General features: G+C 39.1%; 1 protein-coding gene and 1 long non-coding RNA gene across 2 annotated transcripts; one reads left to right on the top strand and one right to left on the bottom strand.

Annotated features, from left to right (window-relative positions):
* Positions 1–600: 600 nt before the first annotated feature.
* LOC131139082 (uncharacterized) lies at positions 601–25,844 on the bottom strand. Its single transcript, XR_013629395.1, has 3 exons — positions 25,776–25,844; positions 24,595–24,658; positions 601–1,132 (listed from the first exon to the last, which is right to left on the bottom strand). It is a non-coding gene; the product is annotated as an uncharacterized LOC131139082 (long non-coding RNA).
* tshr (thyroid stimulating hormone receptor) lies at positions 830–21,978 on the top strand. Its single transcript, XM_058088337.2, has 10 exons — positions 830–1,151; positions 5,631–5,702; positions 7,210–7,284; positions 12,020–12,094; positions 12,278–12,352; positions 14,522–14,599; positions 16,262–16,330; positions 17,202–17,279; positions 18,640–18,828; positions 20,152–21,978. Exons 1-10 carry the CDS (start codon positions 991–993, stop codon positions 21,572–21,574), a joined length of 2,295 nt encoding a protein of 764 aa, XP_057944320.2. The 5' UTR covers positions 830–990; the 3' UTR covers positions 21,575–21,978.
* Positions 25,845–26,585: the final 741 nt, after the last annotated feature.

Genomic DNA, 26,585 nt, shown 5'->3' with positions numbered 1-26,585 from the left:
TGAGCACAAGATAATTCAAAGTACTTTACAGAAAAGAAGGCAAAAAAAAAATTTAAACCCAAAAAAACTAGATGACAAAAGTAATAATGAATTAAATACTTTCAGTTGTCATACGCACATTTGAATATAAGTGTTTCCAGCCTGTTGGAACTGAAATGCGGCCTCACCTTGTTTGGTCCTGACTGCCAGCGTCTGCAGAAGACCTGCAGAAAAAAATATTTGCATCCACACACTGATTTGTTTGACGTAGTGACAAAGTCAATTTGAAGGATCGTGTTCAACTTCGTCTGTGCGACGGAAGGATGTACAGATTGAACAACAGGGGTTCCCGGGATTGACCCCTGGGGAACCCCAACTAACTACTTCCTGTCATGAATTAGAACTTGAACCAGTTTAGAGCAACTAGAGATTCCCACACAGATTTTTTTTTTTTTTTACAAATATTTGCTTAATTTATTTTGTTCACACACCTTTTCCTACTTTTCTTTTTTCATCATTTTTTAAAATTAGTAAATAGTGACACTTAAACAGGAAGCAAACAAACAAGAAACCTGTCAACATGTAAAAAAAAATTGTGAATTAATTATTAGTAATACTGTCTATATATGATTAAATGAGCATGTTGCAAACGTGATGCTCCTTAATGTAACTTGTAACAAATAAAACTTACCATACCATGCATAACACCCATAAGAAGAGGAATAAGATAAGAATTGGGCTGGGAGTTATTCTCCAATCTAACACAAGAGTGCCTCATAAGTCCACCCTCAAGTCGAAGACCACCTCCAAAAAAAAAAAAAGTCCACTAAAGAGCTCTGGCTGCCCGTCCTCCAGCATCCCGACCATCTCAGCCTCACAGACAAGAATCTCTTGGGAAACTGGGAAGAAAACAAGTACTCTTTGAAAGGATTTGAGCAACAATTCATATGCTATTCTGCACACAGATCACCAAGAGGACCGCCAGAGACTTCCACAGAGTGGCACTCCAAAATGCAAGTGATATTATGCACTTTGTTTGTCCTCCATATGAGCACTTGGTCCCAGGCTGACTCCTGTCCTGATGCCTGCGAGTGCACAGAATGGAAGAGTCACACCATCTCCTGTGTTGACATTGACAGACTCCCCGATTTCCCTGCAGGCACAGAGACTCTGTAAGTACATTTTCATCTGCTTTTTTTTTTTTATTTTTTTTTTTTATAGCTGTTGGATGTTAAACCTTGTCGGAATATTCATCATAATGCAGCTATTCCCCACCAAAAGTGTTCCCACATGACACTTTAACAGTCTGTCAAGTAGCCATGCTATCTGCCCGTTCAAAGTTCAAACTTTATTCTGGATTTTCATTGGATAGCGGTGTCCAAAGTGCAGTTTTTAATTGTCATACAGCACATTCTTAAAATGCAATTAAACAAGACAACAATAACAAAAAAAGTTGCCTTAATTATGTAAGAATAGTCATAATATTATTAGGAAATAATGTATTTTTTAGAAGCATAAAGTGGAAAGGATATTATTTTTTAAAGTTGTAATATTGTGACAAACAAGAATGAAATTGCAAATTTGGGAAAATTAGGTCGGGGGAAAAGTTATGATATTAGGAGAATAAAGTCATACTCTTTACAAAAAACGGAAAGGATTCTCATTTTATGAGAATGAAGTGGTAATATTATGAAGAAAAAACATTTTTCAAAGCATTAAGTTGTTATTTCTCATGTCAGAGGCAAAACTAAACAAAAAATGATATTGCCGATTTTGGAAAATTCGGTTGGGAAAAAGTTATATTTCAAGAATAAAGTCAAAATATTATTGAATAAAAGTTATAGAAAATGTCAACTTTGGAATTTTTGGGGGCAAAAAAAAAAAGAAAAAGAAATGAAAAAACGTGAAAAATGTTCATACTAATAATACACTTTTTCACCTACATTACAAAGCTGAGATATAGGTTTTTCATTCAGCCATACAGTATATAACATCTTACCATATCATACCATACAAGTTGGTTTGTAAAATGTAAAATATCAGAACTGATAAAGATAACATCTATCAGATTTATGTGAGTTCCAAATTATAAAGTAAGTGTGCAGAAATGTTAGAAAATCTTAACTACAAATGCAATGACTGCATACAGACCACATAAAACGGAAGAATGCGTCACCATTGGGGGGCTTCTTTGCGTATGCTCCCGTAAAAGGTCACCGCCTGTGTCAGTGGGAGTCAGAAAGGTGGAAAGAAAGCACCCTTAAAAGCCTGCAGAGCATGACGATGCCTTCAAACACAGCACTTTCTTAAGCATACTCTATCATCTTAGAATATGTGTGGTTGAATAGAGCTTATTAAAAGAAAAAGAAATGTAATAATTTAAACATTATTTTTGCCTGAATGAAGCATTTTATAGCATAGAACTGGCTAGATGAACAAAAATTCAAATATACTAAAAGGTATTTAGAGGATGCAATCAAAAACAGTGGGATGATATGGACGGTGAGACACACAAGCACCAGACTTGACAATTTCAACAACATGCAGGCAACAGATAAAATAATCCCCAACACGGGCTACTGTTGTGACTGTAACTCATATGAAGCAAAAACTCAACTCAGAACCCCCGATGTCACTTCCTGTCCACCCACCACTCAGCTGCCAGAGCACCAGAACACATTTAAAGCAATACGCACAAGCATGAGTATTATTATTATCATTATTATTATCCACTATATTGGTTAATACAAGTGTAAATGTGACTTATAGGGGTGTTATTTCATGTCTACAGGGCTCTAATGTCATAATGATCAACATGCTAGGTTGCTCTAACTATGGAAATATTATACTTATATAAGGCATCACTTATCACAATCAGGTTTGGAACTAATCGACCGTGATAAGCGAGGGATTATTGTACTACACAGGCTCATAAAATGTAATCTTTTTTTTATATCCACTTAGGGCCTCCACTACGCCACCGCAAAAATGAAAATAATGTTAACACAACTGAAATGAGTTTAGCAGGTTTGAAAAATGTTCCTCTTTATTTTTCTTAAGCTGCTGTGCCTGCCTTTAAGTCCCAGGGGAGGTGCCCCTCACACTTTCAAAATCGCTGAATATACTGCTTATATAACTAACGACAAAGTAAACAACAGTAATGGAATATATATATATGCGGGAACATTCAACAGATGTTATTACAAAAACCATGTGACAGGTGTCCTGGCTGGTCAACCAAAAGGTATGGATCACTAAAGCCTACTATGGTTATAACAAGACACTGTTTAAACGATTTGTTAAATAAAAATGTTTTAGTTAGTATCAGTGGAGAAGCTCTAGCTTCATCTCATTACCCGTCAAAATAAAAGTCTATGGTAAACAATTCTGCTGACACAACCATGAATTATGCGGCTTTTGCTCCACTTCAAAACCAATTCCCAACCTGTTTGTTTTCTCGGGTTTCCATCCAAATCCAAATTGAGGGTGTAATTTTCTCCTTAAGCCAATGAGACGGGCTCATTGGTTTTTTTATGCCGGTTATTTGGGTTGGTGCCGAGAGGTGCTATGCAGGTTCTGATGATGGGTGGGTTGGAATGTTCTAGGTGCCAAGGTCTGCTCTGTGTTGCGGTGTTTGTTTGAGTTTGTCAAAGTATTGTTGTGGTATGCTGGGCTCCAGTAAAATGACCCCCCCCCCAAATGTGAGAGTGATGGAGCCAGATCAGAACACTCTGACTCAGTCTATTGTTTCCTGACTGTATACAAGCAATGGCGTCATAGGAGTCATTTTTTGATATCATGAAGTCAGTCTGAAATGACCAGCTGAGACACGTGATGGTTAAGTCTCCAGAAAACCATTCAAGGTAGGCCTCGCGGTTCCTCACATTCACCACTCAGCACTCATGACCCTGCAAAGCTGTAGATTTTTTGGTCAAGTCATTTTTGGTGCAAAAACCTGCCACTCTCCATAATTGGTAGAAAACCTCATCTTGGTTGTACAGGAAGTAGTCCAGTCAAAAACATGTGGAACACATAATGTTACACTAATATACAGTACATGCAAAACAATATTTTATACTAATTTAGAACCTACAAACTATATAAAGTCAGTTCAAATACCAACACTTTGTACGTATGTAGACGTGCAGTTTCAATGGGCAATATTTGTTTGGGAAATACACGGTCAGGCAAAAATGATCTGACATATTTGTCGGTTGAATAAAAGGCAAATAAAGTAAAGAAACAAAAGTGTTTTTTCAAAAAGTACATATAATGCCATTGGTTTTTGGTTTCTTTTTCAGTTGTTGCCATGAATTGGACTGGTGAGCATGGCGCTTTCATTGTGGAAGCGTTTATCAAAACAAACTAATCTGTAACTGCGCTTCAATCTTTGTAGACATGATCCCGTACCAGAGCCAAACACCATCTTGTTATGGGTTACCAACTTCAGAGCTACTGGATCTGCACTGAAACCAAAATCAAGCGGCCGACTTCGCACCGCCAGAACTGATTTAAATATTTAAAACACAATGAAACAGAATGGCATTATACAGTAAAGTCTCGTTATATCGATATCGGTTATAACGAATTACTACTTATTACGATACTATTTTCATTTCCCGGCAAATTTCTAGTCTTTTATGATATAATTAGTTCCGTTAGTACGATACCCGTTTATTAGGATAATCCGGTTACTACGATGCCCTTTTCATCTCCCGCCAGCCAATTTGGTCTGCTTATATCGATACAAAAGCAGCTTAAATCAATCTTTGCTTAAGGATTTCAATACCAAAAGAGAACACGGCGAACGACTGCTTCCAGTCGACTTTATTTTTCACACTTCCACCACCAGAGCGCAGCACACACACCGATTCCCGCACTTCCTGGTTCACAAGTCATGCTCAACCCGCCCCACATAGCTGGCCAAACACATGCCTGTATAGAATCTATACACACGAGAAAAACCACGAACGCAGTTGGTTCTTCTGTTGCAGGCATGTTTGGCCAGCTATGTGGGGCGGGTTGAGCATATTGAAATCCTTAAGCAAAGATTGATTTAAGCTGCTCGACATTGTTCTATACTATAGAACAATGTCGAGTGCATTATTGCCCACTTTTAATGCAGTTCGGCGCAGGATCGGATATATGGATAGTCCGGTTATATCTGTATTTTTTCCGACTCCCGAGAATATCGATATAACAAGACTTTACTGTATGTACTATTCGAAAATAAACACTTTTTTGTTTCTTTACTTTATTTTACTTTTATTTAACCTACAAATGTGGCAGATCATTTTGCCTGACCCTGTATAAAAATTGAGCTTGACATGAATTCCCCACTTTTTACAAATGCCATTTTTTTTTGTGATGCACGGCTTGCTCACCCAACCCTTCAAACTCCTCTGTGTTAGCTTGATGATGTTCTCCTCGATTTCAGATCAACTTTGCTTTAAAATTTGCAGGACTGTGGAGAATCCACTGTACAAGGTCATCTGTTATATTTGGTACTCAATCAATAGGTTGGGAAAAGTCCAAGATCATATTGCTAGTTAACAAAATTGATTTGTTTTGCCTTCTTCCAAGTTTGTAACAACTAAAGTTTTGGTGTTGCTGTAAAAAAAAAAAAAAATTCCTTCTATCCTTCCAAGCAGATGGCTTTTCGAGACTCGCTTGTCCTCTGTGCCGTCAGATGCATTTGCCAACCTGGTCAACATCTCGCGGATGTGAGTACCAACTCTCATTCTACTCTGCTCCACCTGCTCCTTTTCAGTCATGCCCCCCCCCCCTCCACACACACACACACATACCCTTTGTCTGCCTCACGCTCAAACGAATGATCCTCTCTCCGTCGAGTATCACCTCTGGCTGCACAGCTGGAAGCGTTAATACATTCCTCAAACACCAAAAGCACTCCTTTGACCGCAGGAAGGTTTTCAACACTGGTATTTGAGCCAAGCTTTAAAATGGGGGCCAGGGGGGGGACTCCCTGTAGAGAAGCATGATGTAGTCAAATATACTGTAGACCATGGGTCTCAAACTCAATTTACTTGGGGGCCACTGGAGCTCGGGTCTGGGTGAGTCTGGGCCGTATAAGGTTTTCAAAAAAAAACAAAAAACGCATTTATTAAAAACAAAAACATTTAAAAAACTGTGGCCCACAGCCAAATGTGGCCCGCAGGACACTAGTTTGAGGCCCCCGCCTTGATATGAAAGTTTAATGTTAGTGCGGCCCACGCAAGTTTGATATGCATGCTGTATGGTATCATGTACCCAGAAAAAATTATTACGTTTGATTAATGTTCATGTTAAAGGTTAAATAACTGTTAATAGTTATCCTCCCTATCCGTGTGGAAGTGGTAAGTTTTTGGCTATTTAAGTTTAAAAGGAAATAACTTGAAGGCTACCGTTTAGGTCGCTAGCTCTCTAGTTTGCGAGTTAGCATGTGTCTCAAGACCCTGCAGTTGCGCAATATGTTGTAAATAAAAAGAGTATAAATGTGACTATAGTCGTGTTTTGTCATGTCTACAGGGCTCTAATAATGCTTTGTTCATTTTAATCTGAAAAAAATAATTTGTCTACCCACCAACTATATGTGGTTTCTTAAATTTTTATTATTTACCGTTTTATTATTATTATTATATTTATTTATTTATTTATTTATTACTGATTTATTGAATTTTTATTCTGATTTGTTTATTCATTTTTCATCTTATTTTTTGTAGAAAAATAAAAAGTAAGATATTTGAGAACAGTGGAATGTTTTATCAGAGCTTGTCTTGTAGAAAATTGGAACCAAAGCAAAGTTTTTAATTTTTTTTTGTTTTTAATAAATGCGTTTTTGTTTTTTTTTTGGAAAAACCTGATGCGGCCAAGTCTCACCCAGACCCTAGCTCCAGCGGCCCCCAAGTAAATTGAGTTTGAGACCCCTGCCATACATAGATGTTTCTCTAGTGATTAATACTAAAATGAGAAAATAAATAAAACCAATTGATTTAAGAGATATGTTCTATAGCCCTCAGTAATAGCCAGTAACAAAAGAACCTTCAATTTATTAATATGATTCTTTTGAGGTTCAGTTTACCATTTTTGGAAATTAAAATTGAGGTTGTAAAACCGACCCGTTAACATAAGAGATGACACCAGAAATCTAACACAAGAGGAAGGTTAAAAGCACATAAAACACGAACTCTCAGAGCAGAACAGTGCTTGTACTGTGATTGTTTCTTGTAGATATATATCGGTGGATGTGACCCTGCAGAGACTGGAGAGGAACTGCTTTCACGGCCTGAGGAAAATCACCCACATGTGAGTATCTCAAGTGAAGGGCACACACGCTTTATTGATCCTTGTTGGGTAAACTGCTCTATTAGCAGCTGGGTGATAGAAATGTTTCAGTTTCAGCCTTGGAAGAGGTTCACTTGCTTTACATTTGTGTGCTTTGATGGTTCGGTTTGGGAAACTGGATATTGGAATTGGCTGAGATGGTTTTGCCGAGCAAAAATGCGGAAGGAAAGATACGTTAGAGTACTCAGTGGAGTGCAGACCTTGGCTAACTGTTAACAGAAGGTGTGTTGTGGGACTGTGTGGTGGGTGGCATGCCCTGCAATCAGTAGTATGTGACAATGTGGTGTGAAGCCGTGCACAAGAATATGAAATATATAATACGGTATATAAATAGACACCAATGAAAATGTAAATATATCATATATACATTTGAGTAATATTATATTTTTTGCACAATAGAAGAGAGCACTTTTGGTTCAGTTTTAAGCCGAAAGTGCAAATAGCAAAGCCTGCATCTCTGTGTCACGTGAAGGAGGTTAAATATTGAAGACAAATTTTAATGCATAATACAGTTTAGTTGCAAATATGAAAATGTTAAATACTTATATTGAATTGTTATTTTCATGTAAAGTAACCATTTTTTTGTGTTTATGTTGTTAGTTTATTGTTGTTTACACATTTTGGCTAACTATATGGCTATATTTGTGTCAAAGTGAAATGTATCTTTTCACGAATAGCCTTTTTTTTTGTTGAGAACTGATATTTTGCTGAAAAGTTTCTATGTTCTACTGCTGGTTACTGAAAAAAAGAAAAAGCAGGAAGCAGAGAGTCCAATCTTTCTTTTGGTACATACCAAAAAATCAGTTAAAAATGGCCGATACCGAGAGGGATTGAATGAGTTAATAATTATAAATTTGATTAATTTGCTCAATTATCTCACCGAGATGCACAAGGTCCATTTTGAACACCCATCTATGAACAAATTTGTCTGCTTGACCAATTAAAGAGTAATAAAAATGTCCAAAATCCTCTTTTCCTTGTCACAGGACACAACTATGGTGTGTTCAAAGACTCCCAAACAATGTGTGAAATCTCACTAATTGCTGATAATAAATCAGCAGGGTTTAAAGTAAAAAAATGAAAAAAAAAAAAAATCTTGAGCATGAACTCCTCAATCACAAACACGATTGGTCTGAACCAAAAACTAATAAAATGCCCCCCCCCCACACACACACAGACTCCTTTGTCTCCACCCCCGACTGGGGTATTTGTTAGAATTATTCATTCATTCATTTTCTACCGCTTTTCCAGCTGTCTTCGGGCGAGAGGCGGGGTACACCCTGGACTCGTCGCCAGCCAATCACAGGGCACATATAGACAAACAACCATTCACACTCACATTCATACCTATGACCAATTTGGAGTCGCCAATTAACCTAGCATGTTTTTGGAATGTGGGAGGAAACTCCGGGTACTCTGGAGAAAACCCACACATGCACGGGGAGAACATGCAAACTCCACACAGAGATAGCCAAGGGTGGAATTGAACCCAGGTCTCCTAGCTGTGAGGTCTGCGCACTAACCACTAGAGTGCCGTGCCGCCCTTGTTAGAATTAGTTATTCGTTAAAAAAAAGTAATTATTCATGTCGCTCTGAATACCATATTTGGGTTCGGCTCCACACCATAACATACACTAGCATCTTGGAGCACAGCACCTTGAACGCAGCATAATAATAAGAATTGGTAGAATTGGACAGTAGTGGTTTAGGATGGAGGGGCTTGGTGATTTTTTTTTTGTCATATTTAAATGCCGGAGATTCGTCACGATGCCGTGAAAATTAAAATTATGACCGACTTATGGTGAAAATTTTTTATTTTTTTTTACCTATTTTCATAGAAAAGTCAGGTTCTTACATGTGGATAAATGCAAACAACCGAGTATCATGTATTATTTATTTCGGACATGACTGTGGAGGCCGGTGCAAGCAGACAGGCAGAATAAGTTTGTCAGAGCGGAAAAGATGAACAGCCGCCACTATTTGGCTTCTCCTCCTTCACGCTCCGGCTCTTGCAGGAGTGTCTCGGGTGGAAAAGTCAAGCAAGGTGCACTCTTACTCTTGTCTCAATTAGGAGATTTATGTATGCATTCTCCAGGTTTTGGACCACACACTTCCTTCTGCAGTGCACCGAGCTCTCCGTGTCCTGCTCCAAAACCTGCTTGTCTGAGTGACGGATTTCTTCCAACACAATCCACCGCAGCATTTTCGCTTGGACTTATTTCCACTCTCCAATTACGGTGTTAAATGCGGCCGTGTCGCCGTTTGCAGCGACTATGATTAACGACCGCGTGAATTGATGAACGCAAGTGCAGCTAAATGACCTCCTCGGTTAGTGTCTTTTCTAAAGTAGCGGACTAATTACAGATAACAAAAATACAGACAGAAGCAATCATTCCAAGCAGCTGAGGTTGGTATCTGTTTTCTGTTATTTGACATCTCTTGGGTCTATTTTCCTCTGATTGGTGCGGTACACTAGATAATAGCGTCTCACTCGGGTTTCCTTCAGGGTCAGACACACAAATTAATGCACCGCTTCCCGTTGGCTGCTTTAGGCCAACAGCAGCTGTAGATGTGAGACAGCACTTGTAAACTGATGATTGGGCGGGTGGAACCGGGGAGGGGGGGTCCGGTCTCGACAGAAACCACATACTTCAAGACTGTTTGCGTTCTTTGCTAGGAATTAGAGAGGCACCGGTGATGAAAGGAGGATAGATTGCTCAATACAGAGTTACGGTACACACAAAGAAAAGTGGATTCTTACTTTTGCTTTACTTAAACTAGAGATAGGTTGCCTTATGTGCTCTTATTTAATACATATATTGTATTTTTAACTTTTTAAAATATTGTCCCAGGCTAACCTAGAAAAATATACTCCTCTTCATGCAACAGTGCACAGAATCCATGACCCCTTCTAGCATTTATTAGCGTTCCATAATATCCATCCTGGGGTGGCATGGCGGTCTAGTGGTTAGCACGCAGACCTCATAGCTGGCCACCCTGGATTCATGGCCAGCCAATCACAGGGCACATATAGACAAACAACCATTCACACTCACATTCATACCTATGGACAATTTGGAGTCGCCAATTAACCTAGCATGTTTTTGGAATGTGGGAGTAAACTGATCCTAGTGCATGTTTATTTTTTGTTTTGGTATGGTCACAAACCATTATTATTTTTTTATCATTATTATTTTTGTTGGGCTGCACGGCGGTCGAGTGGTTAGCACATAGACCTCACATCTAAGAGACCAGGCTTCAATTCCACCCTCATCTCTGTGTGGAGTTTGCATGTTCTCCCCGTGCATGAGTGGGTTTTCTCCGGGTACTCCGGTTTCCTCCCACATTCCAAAAACATGCTAGGTTAATTAGCGACTCCAAATTGTCCATAGGTATGAATATGAGTGTGAATGGTTGTTTGTCTATATGTGCCCTGTGATTGGCTGGCCACCAGTCCAGGGTGTACCCCGCCTCTCGCCCAAAGACAGCTGGGATAGCGGTAGAAAATGAATGAATGAATTATTTTGATGTAAAACAGCCTATTTGTTGTGTTTATGTTGGGATAGTTAATCACAAAAGCAAAAAAAAATATGTATCTTTTTGCAAAAAGCCGTTTTTCTCAATTTTCTAGTCATATTTTCCTGAAACGTACCTATGTTCCAAAAGGTAGAAACAAACTTTTTTTAATCTAATATTTTGTAGATTCCTTGTTTATATAGCCATATAAAGCACAATATTCAGTGTACCTTGAAATATCAGTCAAAATCCTGTTCAAACATCCCATATTTTTAATTTTATTTTAACTGCACTTTTCAGTGTGGACCTAACCTTTCTTCATTCACGTGTTGAATTTCATCTATACAAGCTGACAAGTTAACAAGCATACAAATTGTATAAGTAATAACCAATGAGCGGTCAAAACCTACCCTTAATTTTAATATCTTGCAGATTAAAAGTATGATAACGCATATTAAAAGGTCGTCCTTTATGATGTTCTGTGTTACGATGGATGAAATAAAAACGTAATTTTGATCCATAAACACAAGACTCTCTTGAGAAGTAGTTACAGCGTGCACGGCCGAATAATAATACGTACCACGTGCAGCAAAAGAATGCAGCCTGTGCCTGAAGACTGAAGACTGAGGAAGGATAACATCGCTTATGAGTTAACTTCTTACACTTCATTACGTCCCCCAAGCAGCAGCGTGCCAAAGAAAAGGAAAGCCATCAAATGGAAGTGAAAATGATCATAAAAGGCTCAGACAGGACAACTGAAAATATATTCAACGTGTAAGTCTGAACCCAAAAGCATCGACATGACCAAATAAGTACACTAATTGGCAATGGTTCTATGAACTTATAAAGGAGCCTACTCAAATACAGTACAGTAAATCTCTCTGCCAGACTGTTAGCCAGGATGTGAATCAAGGCCAAGGCACATTTGGGCTTAGACATGACTGCAGTGCTCAGTGTAGTCTTGGGGAACCAGAGTAAACACATGCTAATGAAACACTTTTTTTTTTTTTTACATTCTACTTCTGGATTTGGCTGTCGGCATCGCGTTTCCTCCATCTTGCCCGTTGACCTGTTCACTTTTAAAGGACATGTTCAATTAAGTGTCTTTGGATGTGTTTGTGTTCCACTGTATTCACAACTTTTCAACATTTAAAACACGGATGTTCATTTTCATTTTCAGAGAAATACGGAACGCCAAAAGTTTAACCTACGTTGACCCCGAAGCTTTTAAGAATCTCCCAAACCTGAAATACCTGTGAGTTCTTAAATGTACCATTTAATACATTTGGTAAAACCCACCCTTTTGGGGGCTTTTAATGTCAAGAATTAAACACAAACAGCACAAAAATGATAATATTTTGTACAGGTTACTATAGATAGAATACTGAAAAAGGACAAATAAACTGATCTTGTCTAATATAATCTTTATGTTTATCAGGGGTATTTTCAATACGGGCCTGACTGTCTTTCCGGACCTGACCAACATCCACTCGACTGACAACAATTTCTTCCTGTAAGTTATTACATTATAACAGTTATTGTATGGGTTATGAATACATTTACAGTCATAACTAAAATGTTTTACGTAGATGTTACTATGATATACTCATGCATGTCATATGTGCCAAAGGCTTTTATTGACAGTTTATGTCAAGACGTCATCGCTGCAGTGCTAACCCTTTTCCAATTGACCGTGGAATGCTCTTGATTCACTTTTTGAATTCTGACTTATGGCAACCCGTTCTTTCATAATCCACATCAACGATGTAGTGCATCAACGGTGATTTACCCACCCATCTTGGTCCCGTGAGCTCAGTTCTGGTCAGATTTCAGTGATGAGGAACGTAATTCCGGTTAGTTGCTGGGGACACTTAAGTAAATAGTTTGGCTTTTCAAAAACAATATGCAATACAACTGCATCACAAAAACGCATAGAAATAAAAATCAGTGTAGTGTAGTGGTGGGCAAAACCGTTCATTTCAGTGAACCGAATCATTCTGGTTCATTCAGTGAAAAGAGCCGTTCATTTCAGTCAATTGGTCATTAGTCTGTGATCAGTCGTGTCGATTCAGTCCGTTCACTCATGTTCCGACTCAACAGCGCAACAACACGTGATGACTACTGATGTGTCGGTCATGAACGAACGGGTCTAAAGAACTAGTTCTTTTTTGTGAACGGAATTAACAGGTGTCGGTCAATCACTCGGTCTGGGTCTTTCAGTCGGCTAGCCCCACCCACCCACAGAGCGAGGCGCAACTATAGGATAAGACAGATAAGCATGCAGATAGTCCCGCCCTGCGAAAGGAACGGTGAACTGACTCTCCAGCCAATCAAAAAAAAAAAAAAGCATTTGCAATTGAACGGATTGTATAGGTCAGGGGTCTCAAACACGCCAAATGTGGCCCGCAGGACACTAGTTTGAGGCCCCCGCCTTGATATGAAAGTTTAATGTTAGTGTGGCCCGTGCAAGTTTAATATGGATGCTGTATGGTATCATGTACCCAGAAAAAATTATTACATTTGATTAATGTTCATGTTAAAGGTTAAATAACTGTTAATAGTTATCCTCCCTATCCGTGTGGAAGTGGTAAGTTTTTGGCTATTTAAGTTTAAAGGAAATAACTTGGAGGCTACCGTTTAGGTCGCTAGCTCTTTAGTTTGCGAGTTAGCATGTGTCTCAAGACCCTGCAGTTGCGCAATATGTTGTAAATAACAATTAAAAAAGTATAAATGTGACTATAGTTGTGTTATTATTATTTGCAGTTTTATTATTATTATTATATTTATTTATTACTGATTGATTAATTTTCTTTATTCTTGATTTGTTTATTTTTCATCTTATTTTGTGCAGAAAAATAAAAAATAAGATATTTGAGAACAGTGGAATGTTTTATCAGAGCTTTTATTGTAGAAAATCGGAACCAAAGCACTGAAAAAGTTTGTATATTTTTGTTTTTAATAAATGCGTTTTTTTTTTTTTTGGAAAACCGGATGCGGCCCAGCCTTGCCCAGACCCTAGCTCCAGTGGCCCCCAGGTAAATTGAGTTTGAGACCCCTGGTATAGGTATTTTAGGGGCGGTGACCTCGTTTTTTCCGTTCACAAAAGAAGTAGTTCTTTTGACCTGTTCGTTCATGACCGACACACCAGTAGTGCAGCGCTACGACAGAAGGTTTGATTATCAGTATTCGGCTCTCGATAGAAAATGTTTGACACCCCTGGTTTACCTTAGTGTTGTTCAAATTTCGAGGTTCCACTATATGTTTTCCAAAGCCTGACTCTGAATTCAGGTTCACTTATTTTTTTTTACTTGTTCTTAAAGTGACAAGGCAATTTAGAGCAGACTGCCAAGCAAATTTGTGAGTTCCTGCTTTGGTTGCTTTCCAACTGCAATGTTACTCGTCGCCATGAACTGAACACGACACAAGCGCTTATGTTTGCACTTGTTTAAAAAGTATATACTCCCGAGATGCTCTGAGTCATCTAGTGTGTGCGGTTTTCACGCCGCTGAGTCATTCCATCAATCATCTTCGCTACACACTTTCATTTTCCAGCTATACTGTAATAAGTTACAACACCTCAAACGTCCATAAGAACCCCGCCTGTGTCACTTTCCAGTGAGGAGTTCTCAGTATGTTTACAGCACCACTTAATGCTCTCTTTGTTTGTTGTTTTTTTCTGCAGGGAAATTGTAGATCATCCTTATATGACGGTGGTCCCACCCAACGCATTCAGTGGCATCACCAGCGACGTGTTAACAGTGTGAGATATTGGCATACATGTTTTAAAATGTAACTATTCGTTTTTTTAAAAGCAGTCAAACCTCAAGGATTGAGCAGAAACTTTCCCTCCAAATTATAAGATAAAAATCTATTGCCGTTATTAAAGCCATTATTACCAGTGCAGACAATTTTAATACAGAAATCAGTGCATACCTCCTCCAAGCATAATACTTTGCCTCATATTGTGATTTACACCATGTTAGTCCTACATATATTTTATCTACATATTTAGATTCCTGGCTGTACAGTAGGTAAGTGGTTAGCGCACAGGCCTCACAGCTAGGAGACCCGAGTTCAATTCCACATGCAAAGGTTAATTAGCGACTCCAAATTGTCCATAGGTATGAATGTGAGTGTGAATGGTTGTTTGTCTATATGTGCACTGTGATTGGCTGTACCCCGCCTCTCGCCCGAAGACAGCTGGGATAGGCTCCAGCACCCCTGGGCCCTCCGTGAGGATAAGCGGTAGAAAATTCATTCATTCATTTTCCACTGCTTTTTCCTCACGAGGGTCGTGGGGGTGCTGGAGCCTATCCCGGCTGCCTTCGGGCGAGAGGCAGTGTACACCCTGGACTGGTCGCCAGTCAATCACAGGGCACATATAGACAAACAACCATTCACACTCACATTAACACCCATGGACAATTTGAAGTCGCCAATTAGCCTAGCATGTTTTTGGAATGTGGGAGGAAACCGGAGTACCCGGAGAAAACCCACGCATGCACGGGGAGAACATGCAAACTCCACACAGAGACGGCCGAGGGTGGAACTGAACCCTGGGCGGTAGAAAATTAATGAATGAATTTAGATTCCTTGACTATTAAACATACAGTGAGCAATTTGGATTCATAATGATATTATTAGTTCCGTGGTTATTAAAAAAAAATCAAATTTTCCATAATTTTTCTTCTGGATCTAGCTGCATAGCGTTTTAGCATCGCATAGCATATTTGGTGACACACTCCCGATTCCACAGATTCTAAATAATGGTGTTTGTTGCATGTTTATACCTTCATTTGTTGTCTTCCTATGATTACAATTCCAATCGTTAATATTTTGTAGAACCTGAAACTTGCCCTGTTTCCCCCCTTCCTCCAATTTTCTAAAAAAGGGGTAAAAAAGTGATTCAAAATCTGGACAAATTGGAGGTCAACCGGTTTTGCATATTGCAGTCGACCTCAGAAGGTTTCACTGTAGTTGGACAGAGAGGCCATTTGTTTAAAAAAAAAGTACTAACAAGCCACTTCACTATTCCAGAAAAAATAATAAAAAGCAAACATTGCACCATAAATAGTAAGAATTTAATTAAGTCTACAGTAAAACCCAAAGCATATTGCCTTTTCATAACCCTAGAGGAGGTGCAGACAGGTTCGAATGACCTCACTTTGCAAACATGTCCTGACTGTGAATACAATATTAACACAAAAAACACACAACAACAGGCGCTCATGCACATGTGGTCAGGTTTCAGACTGAAGGAAGAGGGGATTGTACATTAATTACACCGAGCAGTATTTACAAAAAAAAAATGTAAGCCTTTAAACCACAAAATTACACACACAGACAAGACGTCACCGTGTGATGTGAAATAAAGACGCATTGATGTGTTATTGATTAGTCGGTAACCCTTGTTGTCTTCCAGGATTCTGTACGGCAACGGCTTCAGGGAAATTCAACATCACGCGTTCAACGGGACCAAGCTGGATCAAGTGTATGTCAAAAGCTTGTCTTGCTGATTTGACGATAGTTAGAAGGGAAAAGTTGAAACGTTGGAAAATGAGACGTGCGTTCAACTTCTCACCTACAAGCGATTAAGTGCATTTCTACCGTTTGCTTTGACAGCTTTGCTCAGCACTTTCGGACCTCACAACTCGTAGGATTAAAACTATAGCCGACATGTGTCATGCATGTTTTTTTGTTTTTTTTTTTTAAATCCTGGTTTCATTGCTTCTCAGTAGACCCGAACAAACCCTTAGCCAAGCTTTTGATTAGCCTGCTCAAGTTCTCATGGGAAAATATGCCTCCAAATTGGGCAAGAGGAAGTCTGCATTAAGAGTTCCTTTCTAGCGTCCACTCAGTGGACACTGGACTCTTTGTGACGGACTCCAAGAGGTCAATTATGACCATAATCATTACTTTGCAACAACATGCATTCCACTGATCCAGAACCCTGCATATTCAGGATATGAGGTATTGAATACTATATCAGGGTGATGTAGCTTTACCCCCGTTTGCTTATTTCTAACTACGACAGACACTTTACAAGAGCCTAATTAAGCCATCTGTGAGTCTGAACATGTGTGTGGTGTTTGTGTTGGAGTATGGACCTGCAGTCCGGCGTTAGGTGATTCCAACGGAGCTTAACCAAGACAAACACAGCTCCTTGTAGCGTTATTATTCTTATTACATTGGAGAGATGGTGTACTGTCTGTAAGTAGTCTTCTTAGGTCTGTGGGTGAGACTGTTGGATTTCAAGTATGTGCAGTTCTTAAGTTCATGGGAGTTTTATGCTACAATGAACGCTGATGTCGGTTTGACTGAAACAAGGAGGATAACTTGATTATTTTCACTCTCCTGTCCAGGGATCTCCACAGGAATAAGTATTTAACCACGTTGGATGAAAGAGCGTTTGTCGGCACTGTCAGCGGGCCCATGTTCCTGTAAGTCCCTCGCAATTACTGTCTTTATCATCTTTAAAATGGGGAGAAAGAGTAGGGGGAAAAAACTCTAGAACAGAAACTCAATTTACTTGGGGGCCCACTGGAGCTAGGGTCTGGGTGAGACTGGGCCGCATCAGGTTTTCCAAAAAAAAAAAAATGCATTTATTAAAAAAAAAATTTGCTTTGGTTCCGATTTTCTACAATAAAAGCTCTGATAAAACATTCCACTGTTCTCAAATATCTTACTTTTTATTTTTCTACACAAAATAAGATGAAAAAAAAAAAATCAATAATAAAGAAAATCAATCAGTAATAAATAAATAAATATAATAACAATAAAACGGCAAATAATAAAAACTTAAGAAACCACATATAGTTGGTGGGTAGACAAATTATTTTTTTCAGATTAAAATGAACAAAGCATTATTAGAGCCCTGTAGACATGACAAAACACGACTATAGTCACATTTATACTCTTTTTATTTACAACATATTGCGCAACTGCAGGGTCTTGAGACACATGCTAACTCGCAAACTAGAGAGCTAGCGACCTAAACGGTAGCCTTCAAGTTATTTCCTTTTAAACTTAAATAGCCAAAAACTTACCACTTCCACACGGATAGGGAGGATAACTATTAACACAGTTATTTAACCTTTAACATGAACATTAATCGAATTAATCGTAATATTTTTTTCTGGGTACATGATACCATACAGCATCCATATCAAACTTGCGCGGGCCGCACTAACATTAAACTTTCATATCAAGGCGGGGGCCTCAAAGTAGTGTCCTGCGGGCCACATTTGGCCCGCGGGCCACGTGTTTGAGACCCCTGCTCTAGAAGGACCAGAACTATCTTTCACAGCGTGTTTGTTTATGTTGAATAAAAACTCACCAAGTGGTTATCAACTTTAGATTAATCGCCTTACATTTAACAGTAAGAGTGATTAAAGCAAGGAGCAGCGTTCCTGAGAATGGGGAACATCTTGGTGCATCGCGGCTGCTCTTAAAATTGACTACACCCCTCTTGCTTCGACCGACAGATATAGTCATTGTTGCTCTCAGAGCAGGAAGGATGGTGGGTCTCCTGTGATGCCCCGTTTGTGGTTTCCCACACAGGGAAAGAAGTACCACAGAGTCTATACAGTGGTATCTCAGTTAAGTACTTGTTTAGCGTCCTGTTTGATTATGCCACCATTTTGGATTACACAGCTAAGATGAACTCTCAGTGTGTACCTCAGAGTAATATCATATTCATGTGCATATCTGCAATGAAGGCAACACCAATCGGTGCGGTGTTTTACGGTAATTCTAACAAACCATTTGTGCTTTTCCTTCATTTATTTGTCTGTCCCTCAGTGACATATCCCAGACGGGGATCACCTCCTTGCCCACCAGAGGTATGGAGTCCCTAAGAGAGCTGAAGGCACGTAATGTCTGGGCGCTCAAGAAACTGCCACCCATCACAACCTTCAAGCACCTTACCACGGCTAACCTCACCTACCCCAGCCACTGTTGCGGCTTCAAAAATCTCAAAAAGAAACGAGGGTGAGCTTTGTTGTAATTGGATTTTTTTGTTCTTATTCAAATTAGCTTTATAGACACTATTTGTGATGTGTTAGTTGTATAAAAGCAAATTAAAAAAAACCCTCCAGTTTGCAGTATTATGCTATTTGGGTGATGTACCACAGTGTAGCATAATGTGGATGTTGGCCGGGGACTGAATCAACTCCCTGACGTATTTACATAGAAACGTCTAACTTGGCCGCCATAATTAGTGTCACTCCATGTTGTTATTGTAGGACCAAGCATAAGCCAGATTTATAATAACTTATAATAGGAATCACTTTCCTTAAAAGTACTGTCTATATAACATAAATGATATCATTGTGAGCGTGAAGCATGCTTCTCCTGGTGTGAACCAGAGGACACCAGGGTGCAGCAGGTTGAGAAATACTACATTTTAGAAAAATGTTTTGAAAATTATGACTTCTGGTACAGCTTAAAGGGCAAAAATTATAATTTTTCAGTTTCTACAGTGCCGGAGAATACAGTTTAGAAACAGTAGCATAAAATCACATTTTATAAAAATGGCAGACAGGAACAAGATTAATGTTATATGACGTATTTATACATTTTCACAAATATAAAAAGACAGCTGGAATAGGCTCCAGCAACCCCCGCGACCCTTGTGAGGAAAAGCGGTAAAAAATTAATGAATGAATAAATTACAATGGAACCCCCCCAAACTCGAACACTATTGAATTTCAAGTTTTAACAAAATTTAATTATCCATAGCACCTGAACTGTACAGATAAATGTTAATATTCTCAACAGCCATACAAGAATGTCACTCCTGTACAATAAAAGTAGAATAAAGTAAAACTACTCATCCTTGGAAGGCGACTGCCAGAATGGGGATGGGTGATTCAGCACTAGTCAGAAAGCGTTAACATCAAATTAATTTGGTTATGTAATTATTATTATTATTAGTCGGCTGCACAACGTATGAGTGGTTAGCATGCAGGCCACACAGCTAGGAAACCCGAGTTCGATTCCACCCTCGGCCATCTCTGTGTGGAGTTTGCATGTTCTCCCCGTCCGTGCATGTGTGGGTTTTCTCCGGGTACTCCGGTTTCCTCCCACATTCCAAAAACATGCTAGGTTAATTAGCGACTCCAAATTGTCCATAGGTATGAATGTGAGTGTGAATGGTTGTTTGTCTAAATGTGCCCTGTGATTGGCTGGAGACCAGTCCAAGGGTGTACCCCGCCTCTCGCCCGAAGACAGCCAGCACCCCCCTATGACCCTGACGATAAGCGGTAAAAAAATTATTTAATTATTATTAATCAGTCTTGCTCATGTTTTTAGGTTTTTAGATTATCTCATCTGCAACCTCACGGCATTCTATGATCAGCATCACAAGCGTTCTGTGGCGCCCCTGCACGCTCCATCCCTCCAAGATGTGATCGAGGAGGTCCCAGAGGAACCGACGAGAGATGGCGATCACAGAGGCGACTTCCATGGCAGCCTGCACTACCACTCCTACTTTGGGGGCCATCCGGATGAGAACGTCGGCTTTGGTGAGACCATAAAGAACCCTCAGGAGGACACGAGTCAGGACTTTGATAATCGTTACGATTACGTGGTGTGCGAGGAGGGTGAGGAAGTGACGTGCGTTCCGGTGCCTGATGAGTTCAACCCTTGCGAAGACATCATGGGCTTTGCCTTCCTGAGAGTGTCGGTGTGGTTTGTGAGTCTGCTGGCTGTTCTGGGAAATGTGGTGGTGCTCCTGGTGCTCCTCACCAGCCACTACAAGCTCTCCGTGTCCCGTTTCCTTATGTGCCACCTGGCTTTTGCAGACCTCTGCATGGGGATTTATCTGCTCCTTATCGCCTCGGTGGACCTCCACACGCGGGCCGAGTACTTTAACCACGCCATCGACTGGCAAACGGGCCCGGGCTGTGCACTGGCGGGTTTCTTCACCGTGTTTGCCAGCGAGTTGTCCGTCTACACTCTGACTGTGATCACTCTTGAGAGGTGGTACGCCATCACGTTTGCAATGCGGCTCGACCGGAAGCTTCATCTTCACCACGCGGCCTCAGTGATGCTCGGCGGATGGATCTTCTGCCTTCTTCTAGCACTGCTTCCTCTAGTCGGGGTTAGCAGCTACCAGAAGGTCAGCATATGTCTACCAATGGACATCCAGTCCACCGAAGCTCTGGTCTACGTCATCTCAGTGCTGGTCCTCAACATCATAGCCTTTCTGGTGATCTGCGCTTGCTATGTGAAGATCTACTGCAATGTACATAATCCTCAATACCGATCCGGATCCAAGGACACAAACATCGCAAAACGCATGGCTGTACTCATATTTACCGACTTCCTGTGTATGGCGCCGATTTCCTTCTACGCCATGTCAGCGGTGTTGGACCAGCCACTCATCACAGTCTCCAACTCCAAGATACTATTGGTGCTTTTCTACCCACTCAACTCCTGCGCCAACCCGTTCCTTTACGCCATCTTCACCAAGGCCTTCCGTGGGGACGTCTTCATCCTGCTCAGTAAAGTAGGTCTGTGCCAGCGGCAAGCTCAGGTATTCAGAGGTCAGACCATCTCGTCTAAAGGCAGCAGCGGGACATCCCAAGTCCGTAAAGACAAGGACAAATTTAGAAAAAGTCCACATAACTCGACTCTTCACCTCAAGAAGTGTTCCAGGTGTACGTATCATCAAGTGGTCAGCCGACAGGCAAACAACCCTGAGGACAACCAAAAACCCGGAGACGTGAGCTGAACACCAGCCCGAACTCTTGAAAAAAAAAAAAAAAAAAAAGGCCTTGAAGTGCCGGCGGACCTGTTGGAATATTTAAACAGAAAGCTCCAGTGGGCTTCCTTTGGCCGGCCAAGTTCAGCTGCTTTCTCAATTTCAGTTGTGATGATTTTACGCCTCCAGTTGGTGGATATAATATCAAGTGTCACTGAAATATGACTTTGACCTCATCTCGACAACCCTGAGCCCTTGTTACGCAAGCACAGCGGGGATGGCAATGAGCACAAGTTCTTCTAAAGGAGTAAAAAAGTAATGCCTGACATTATTTTCTATGATTTTTTTCTAATACATTGTCTTTGCAAAATTACAGTTTGTGTCATCTAATTCTGGTAAAATGAGTATGTCTTAATATTCAAACTTTTCCGAGTAAAATTTGAAATATAGATACATAAAATATAATAATAAAAAAAACCTTGTACAAATACCATATTTGTATAGTTTAATTTAGCTGTATAGTTTCTTTTCAACCCCAATACTCCTTCATAGCTTGCAGATGAAAATTATTTTCAGTTAATATGGCCACTATATTGGGTAATATGAGTGTAAAAAATTACTATAGGGGTGTTATTTCATGTGTAGAGGGCTCTAATAAGGTCAAAAACTGTATTCAGAAAGTCATAAACAATTTTTCCATGCTCTGCAAAAAATATTTGATTTATAAATAAAGAATTCTACTTTGTGGAAATGGAATGAATTAAATTACTATAGGGGTGTTATTTCATGTGTAACAGGCTCTAATAAGGTCAAAAACTGTATTCTGAAGGTCATAAACATGTTTCCACGCTATAACTGCAAGAAATATTTGATTTATGAATAAGGAATTCTACTTTGTGGAAATGGAATGAATTAAATTACTATAGGGGTGTTATTTCATGTGTAGAGAGCTCTAGTAAGGTCAAAAACTGTGTTCAGAAGGTCATAAACAGGTTTTCCATGCTATAACTTTAAAAACTATTTGATTTATAAATGAGGAATTCTACTCTGTGGAAAGGGATTATTATACTACATTTCTTCTTGTCATAGGAATACCTCAGTATACTGTATATTATTGAATTTTTTTTTGTAATCTGAGACTGAACATTAGTGTATATGATGGTAATTGTATGTCTTTTGTTTCTAACCATAGGCTTAAAGGAATGGAAAATGAATAGATGGATGTTCATAGTTAAATAATTTATTGTTTTATTGAAAAATAACTAATCAATGATTTGTTGCTTTTGTTCCTGACAGTTAATATCATATATATATATATATATATATATATATATATATATATATATATATATATATATATATATATATATATATATATATATATATATATATATATATATATATATATATATATATATATATATATATATATATATATATATATATATATATATATATATATATATATATATATATATAATGTTGTACACTGATGCTGGAAATGTAGTTTGCACAGTTTGGTCTCCCAAGAAGAGCTTGGCATCCAATTCCACAACTAAACCCCTGGTCGGATTTTGAGTATTAGCAATTTACAACAAATTACACGCAGGTATGAGAACCACAAATATCTTCTGTCTGAGTCTCTCCCGTGGAATGTCATGGTTGCTTTTCCTTGATTTTTTTTTCCCATCCTCTTACGGAAACAAGTGACTTATACAATCAGAGATAGTTTCGTGAGATTTAAGCAAATAATGGACACACACACACACACACGTGTGCTGCTTGTGTGATAGTGAAGTATTACAAGTCAAAGGAGACTGTCTCCCGACAACATCAGCCTAACATCTGGTTAGCATTTCATCCGCAAGGTGACTTTCTTTTTTTTTTTTTAAAAGGAAAAATGCTCCGATTTCCTGGAAAGGTAGACACTTTTAGATCTTCTGGAATTTTGATAATTTGCAAGGATATGACCACACTCATGCCTTCTCTGAGCATCAGCGAGACCCTTTGATTTAAAGTGGACTTAAAAATACTGTAAAATGGAAAATTCATCATTGTTGCACTGCAGTCCTGTAGTAGGCACTGAGTTCATTAAACACTGTGTGCATCCCTTGGTGAGTCATTGCCCCCAATGCAAGTGGACTCAAGCTCAACCGTGACCCTAATGAGGCCATGTGGTATAAAAAAAAAATGGATGAATGGATGTTTGTATAGATAATTGTGATTTTTTTTTCCCCCTAAGCATCATGGTATTATTTTGTGCGTTTGCCTTTAATTTGTCGATTATCAAAATAAACCACCCAAATGACTTCCTGTTCTTGTTGTGCCATGAAAACAAATAGATGAGCAAGCAAAGCTGTAGAGAGTCGCTACAGACACATTACCCAGCATGCCTTGTGGGTTACCACTGCATGTGTAGTTTTGCATGTACAGTCGTCCCTCGTTTATCGCAGTTAATTGTTTTCAGACCAAACCTAAAGTCATATTTTACATTATTAAATGAATATTTTTGTAGTTTGACCATAATGTAATTTTTTTAGTTTGACCAAAGAAACTGTTTGTCTTTTTAAATAGAGATTTTAGCATTACCAAAGCCACAAAGACATGAAATAACACCCTTATAGTCACTTTCGCACTCATATTACTGCAGGACATAAAAGACACCCACCTCTAGCATAGAAAGCTACCAAGCTAACACACTTTAGCTTCAAATTGCATGACAAAATATCGCTGCCACCTTAAGGATTATTAATAGATGACACCCACCTGCATAAAGTTGAAAAAGATTCAAAAGATCTAAAAATGTGCATCCATTATTCATGATATTTTGCCATTTATGGGGGATCTAGGGACCTCATGAATAACTGGGATCTACTGGCTACACATATTTTTACAAGAATAAGTCATAAAAATAACTAAAATAAAAGAAATCACAATTTTATGAGAAGTATTGACATTTAAACATGACAAAAAATGAAGTTGTGCCTCTTCCTATACTCATTTCCAGTTGAAGTGAGCAAATGTTAACTTGTCCAAACAATAAACCATACCTTAAACCCTGAATGATGGGATCAGAACTGCACAGTGGAGGTCTCCTAACGCCGGATTAGGTTTCTGCAGTCAACCATACAGAGAAACAATCAGCATCAGAAGATTTACGATACAATTCTAGCAGTTTTTCTTTTTTTTTTTCCCCAGTTCCTATTCCTGGGAACATCAAATCCCTGCATTTATGACGTCATTCCACGGGCCAGTAGGCATGGACGGCACTCTTGTGGGGTCAAGCTGTTGCCTCTTATTAGAAAGCTGTAGAAAGTGGAGGGGTTGCTAAAACAACCTGGAACTGGGAGATGCATGGTAAAATAATGTATCTGGAATTCTAGCCATCTGAGAGAGGCTCACCCAGACGAGCCAGGTGAGATTGACGAGGACCAGATAAAGAGAAAGTGTCTCATTTAGCAGCAGCTCATATTTAGCCTGAATAATGAGGCTTTGTGATAAAACACAACATCAATACAGCAAAGGGAATGATTAAGGAAATATACAGGGATTGTATCACAGAGGTCAGGGGAGGAATTAGGAGGAAAAGGAGGACCACAAACCTCCAGACGTTGGATTAGTTGGTCAGAAAAGTGAATTTGAAGGCAGCTTGGAGTCGATCCTACCTCCAAAAATATATTTTCAGGGCAATGATTACTCGTATTTAGCCCAGGATTAGGGCTGCGGCATTGGGCAAAAAACAGGAATCATAATTTTCTTGCTAATAATTGAGTTTAAAATTATCTAATTCAGTTTAGGTTTTTAAGTTTCTTTTTAATTATTGTTTTATTGAACTCATTTTGTCCTGTTTTAAAGAAACAGCTGAACTAGACTTTCTTCATGCTAATCTGCTAAATGATACACAATCTGTACAAAGGTTTTATAGTAGCAATGACAAATCAGTTATGCATGATAATTGCACACAAAATACAATAATTTTAAGCTTATGGTACAATAATTAACAATTAATAATAATTATTATAATATAATTAATTAATAATTAAGCTAAAAACGTGTACCACAAAATAAACATGTAGCTGCATGACACAGCTAGCATTACTCTGAATTAGCTTAGCTGCATGACACAGCTAGCATTACTAAATTAGCTTAGCTGCATGACACAGCTAGCATTACTAAATTAGCTTAGCTGCATGACGCAGCTAGCATTACTAAATTAGCTTGCTCTTCTTACCATGTCAGTGTTATTAAGCTCCGAACCGTCCTGAGGGAGAGCCGACATCAGCACGGAAGTAAACTTGTTTTCCTGTAGATTCAAACAAACATTTATTTGGAACATGACAGCTGAGCATGCGCAGAACAAACTCACAATTAACGCCTTCTCCTGCACGTGATGCTCACACTTCCGCCTTCTTTTTAACCCCGCCCCCTTCACGTGCCAAAGGGGAAAGGTCACATAAGTCCCGTATTATGGAGCTGTCCGGGGCAATACCTTTAATACCATGAATAGTAGAGACAAACGACCAAAGTTACAGCAATAAAAGTACGTTCACAACACATTTACGCACTTTTAGATGATGTGTTGCCAAGGGTTACTCAAGTAGTTACTGTCAAAATGACGTTTATACTAATTGCCTGCTGCTTACGGATGGTGCCCACTAGATAGCGCCATGCTCGACGCCTGATCAAGCAGGTTGGCGTGTCCGCCATATTGGATACAGGTAAATGGACCAAAAGTTAATTTAAGCCTTTTATTTACCAATTCACACATTTATATATTTGGGGAAAATTTGGGGGGCTTTTCAGTCTTACCTGCGAAAGTCATTTCAGATCTGGTTTAGACTGTAAAACGTTGGTTAAATTCCATACAGCACATGAATGAGCCACATTCAGTATGGGGTGATGCATGTATGGATGGGTGTTGCCATATAAAACTACCAAAATGATTTAGATAATGGCAGTAACCACAGGGTAATAAAGACAAAACATAATTCATAAATGAAAAAAGTGAAAAGTAAACTAAAAAAAGTTAAAAGACAAATTA

Source organism: Doryrhamphus excisus, linkage group LG11 (genome assembly GCF_037039965.1).
Source record: "Doryrhamphus excisus strain RoL-2023G ecotype Guam linkage group LG11, RoL_Dexc_Guam_v1.1, whole genome shotgun sequence".
Classification (NCBI taxonomy): domain Eukaryota; kingdom Metazoa; phylum Chordata; class Actinopteri; order Syngnathiformes; family Syngnathidae; genus Doryrhamphus; species Doryrhamphus excisus.
The sequence above is the reverse complement of the archived record's forward strand: the minus strand, read 5'-3'. Positions and strand labels throughout refer to the sequence as shown.

Coding starts and splice junctions, on each gene's coding strand:
- tshr (XM_058088337.2), top strand. CDS start 991: ATGCAAGTGATATTATGCACTTTGTTTGTCCTCCATATGAGCACTTGG. Junction 16,331..17,201: donor GGGACCAAGCTGGATCAAGT/GTATGTCAAAAG, acceptor TCTCCTGTCCAG/GGATCTCCACAGGAATAAGT. Junction 17,280..18,639: donor GTCAGCGGGCCCATGTTCCT/GTAAGTCCCTCG, acceptor TCTGTCCCTCAG/TGACATATCCCAGACGGGGA.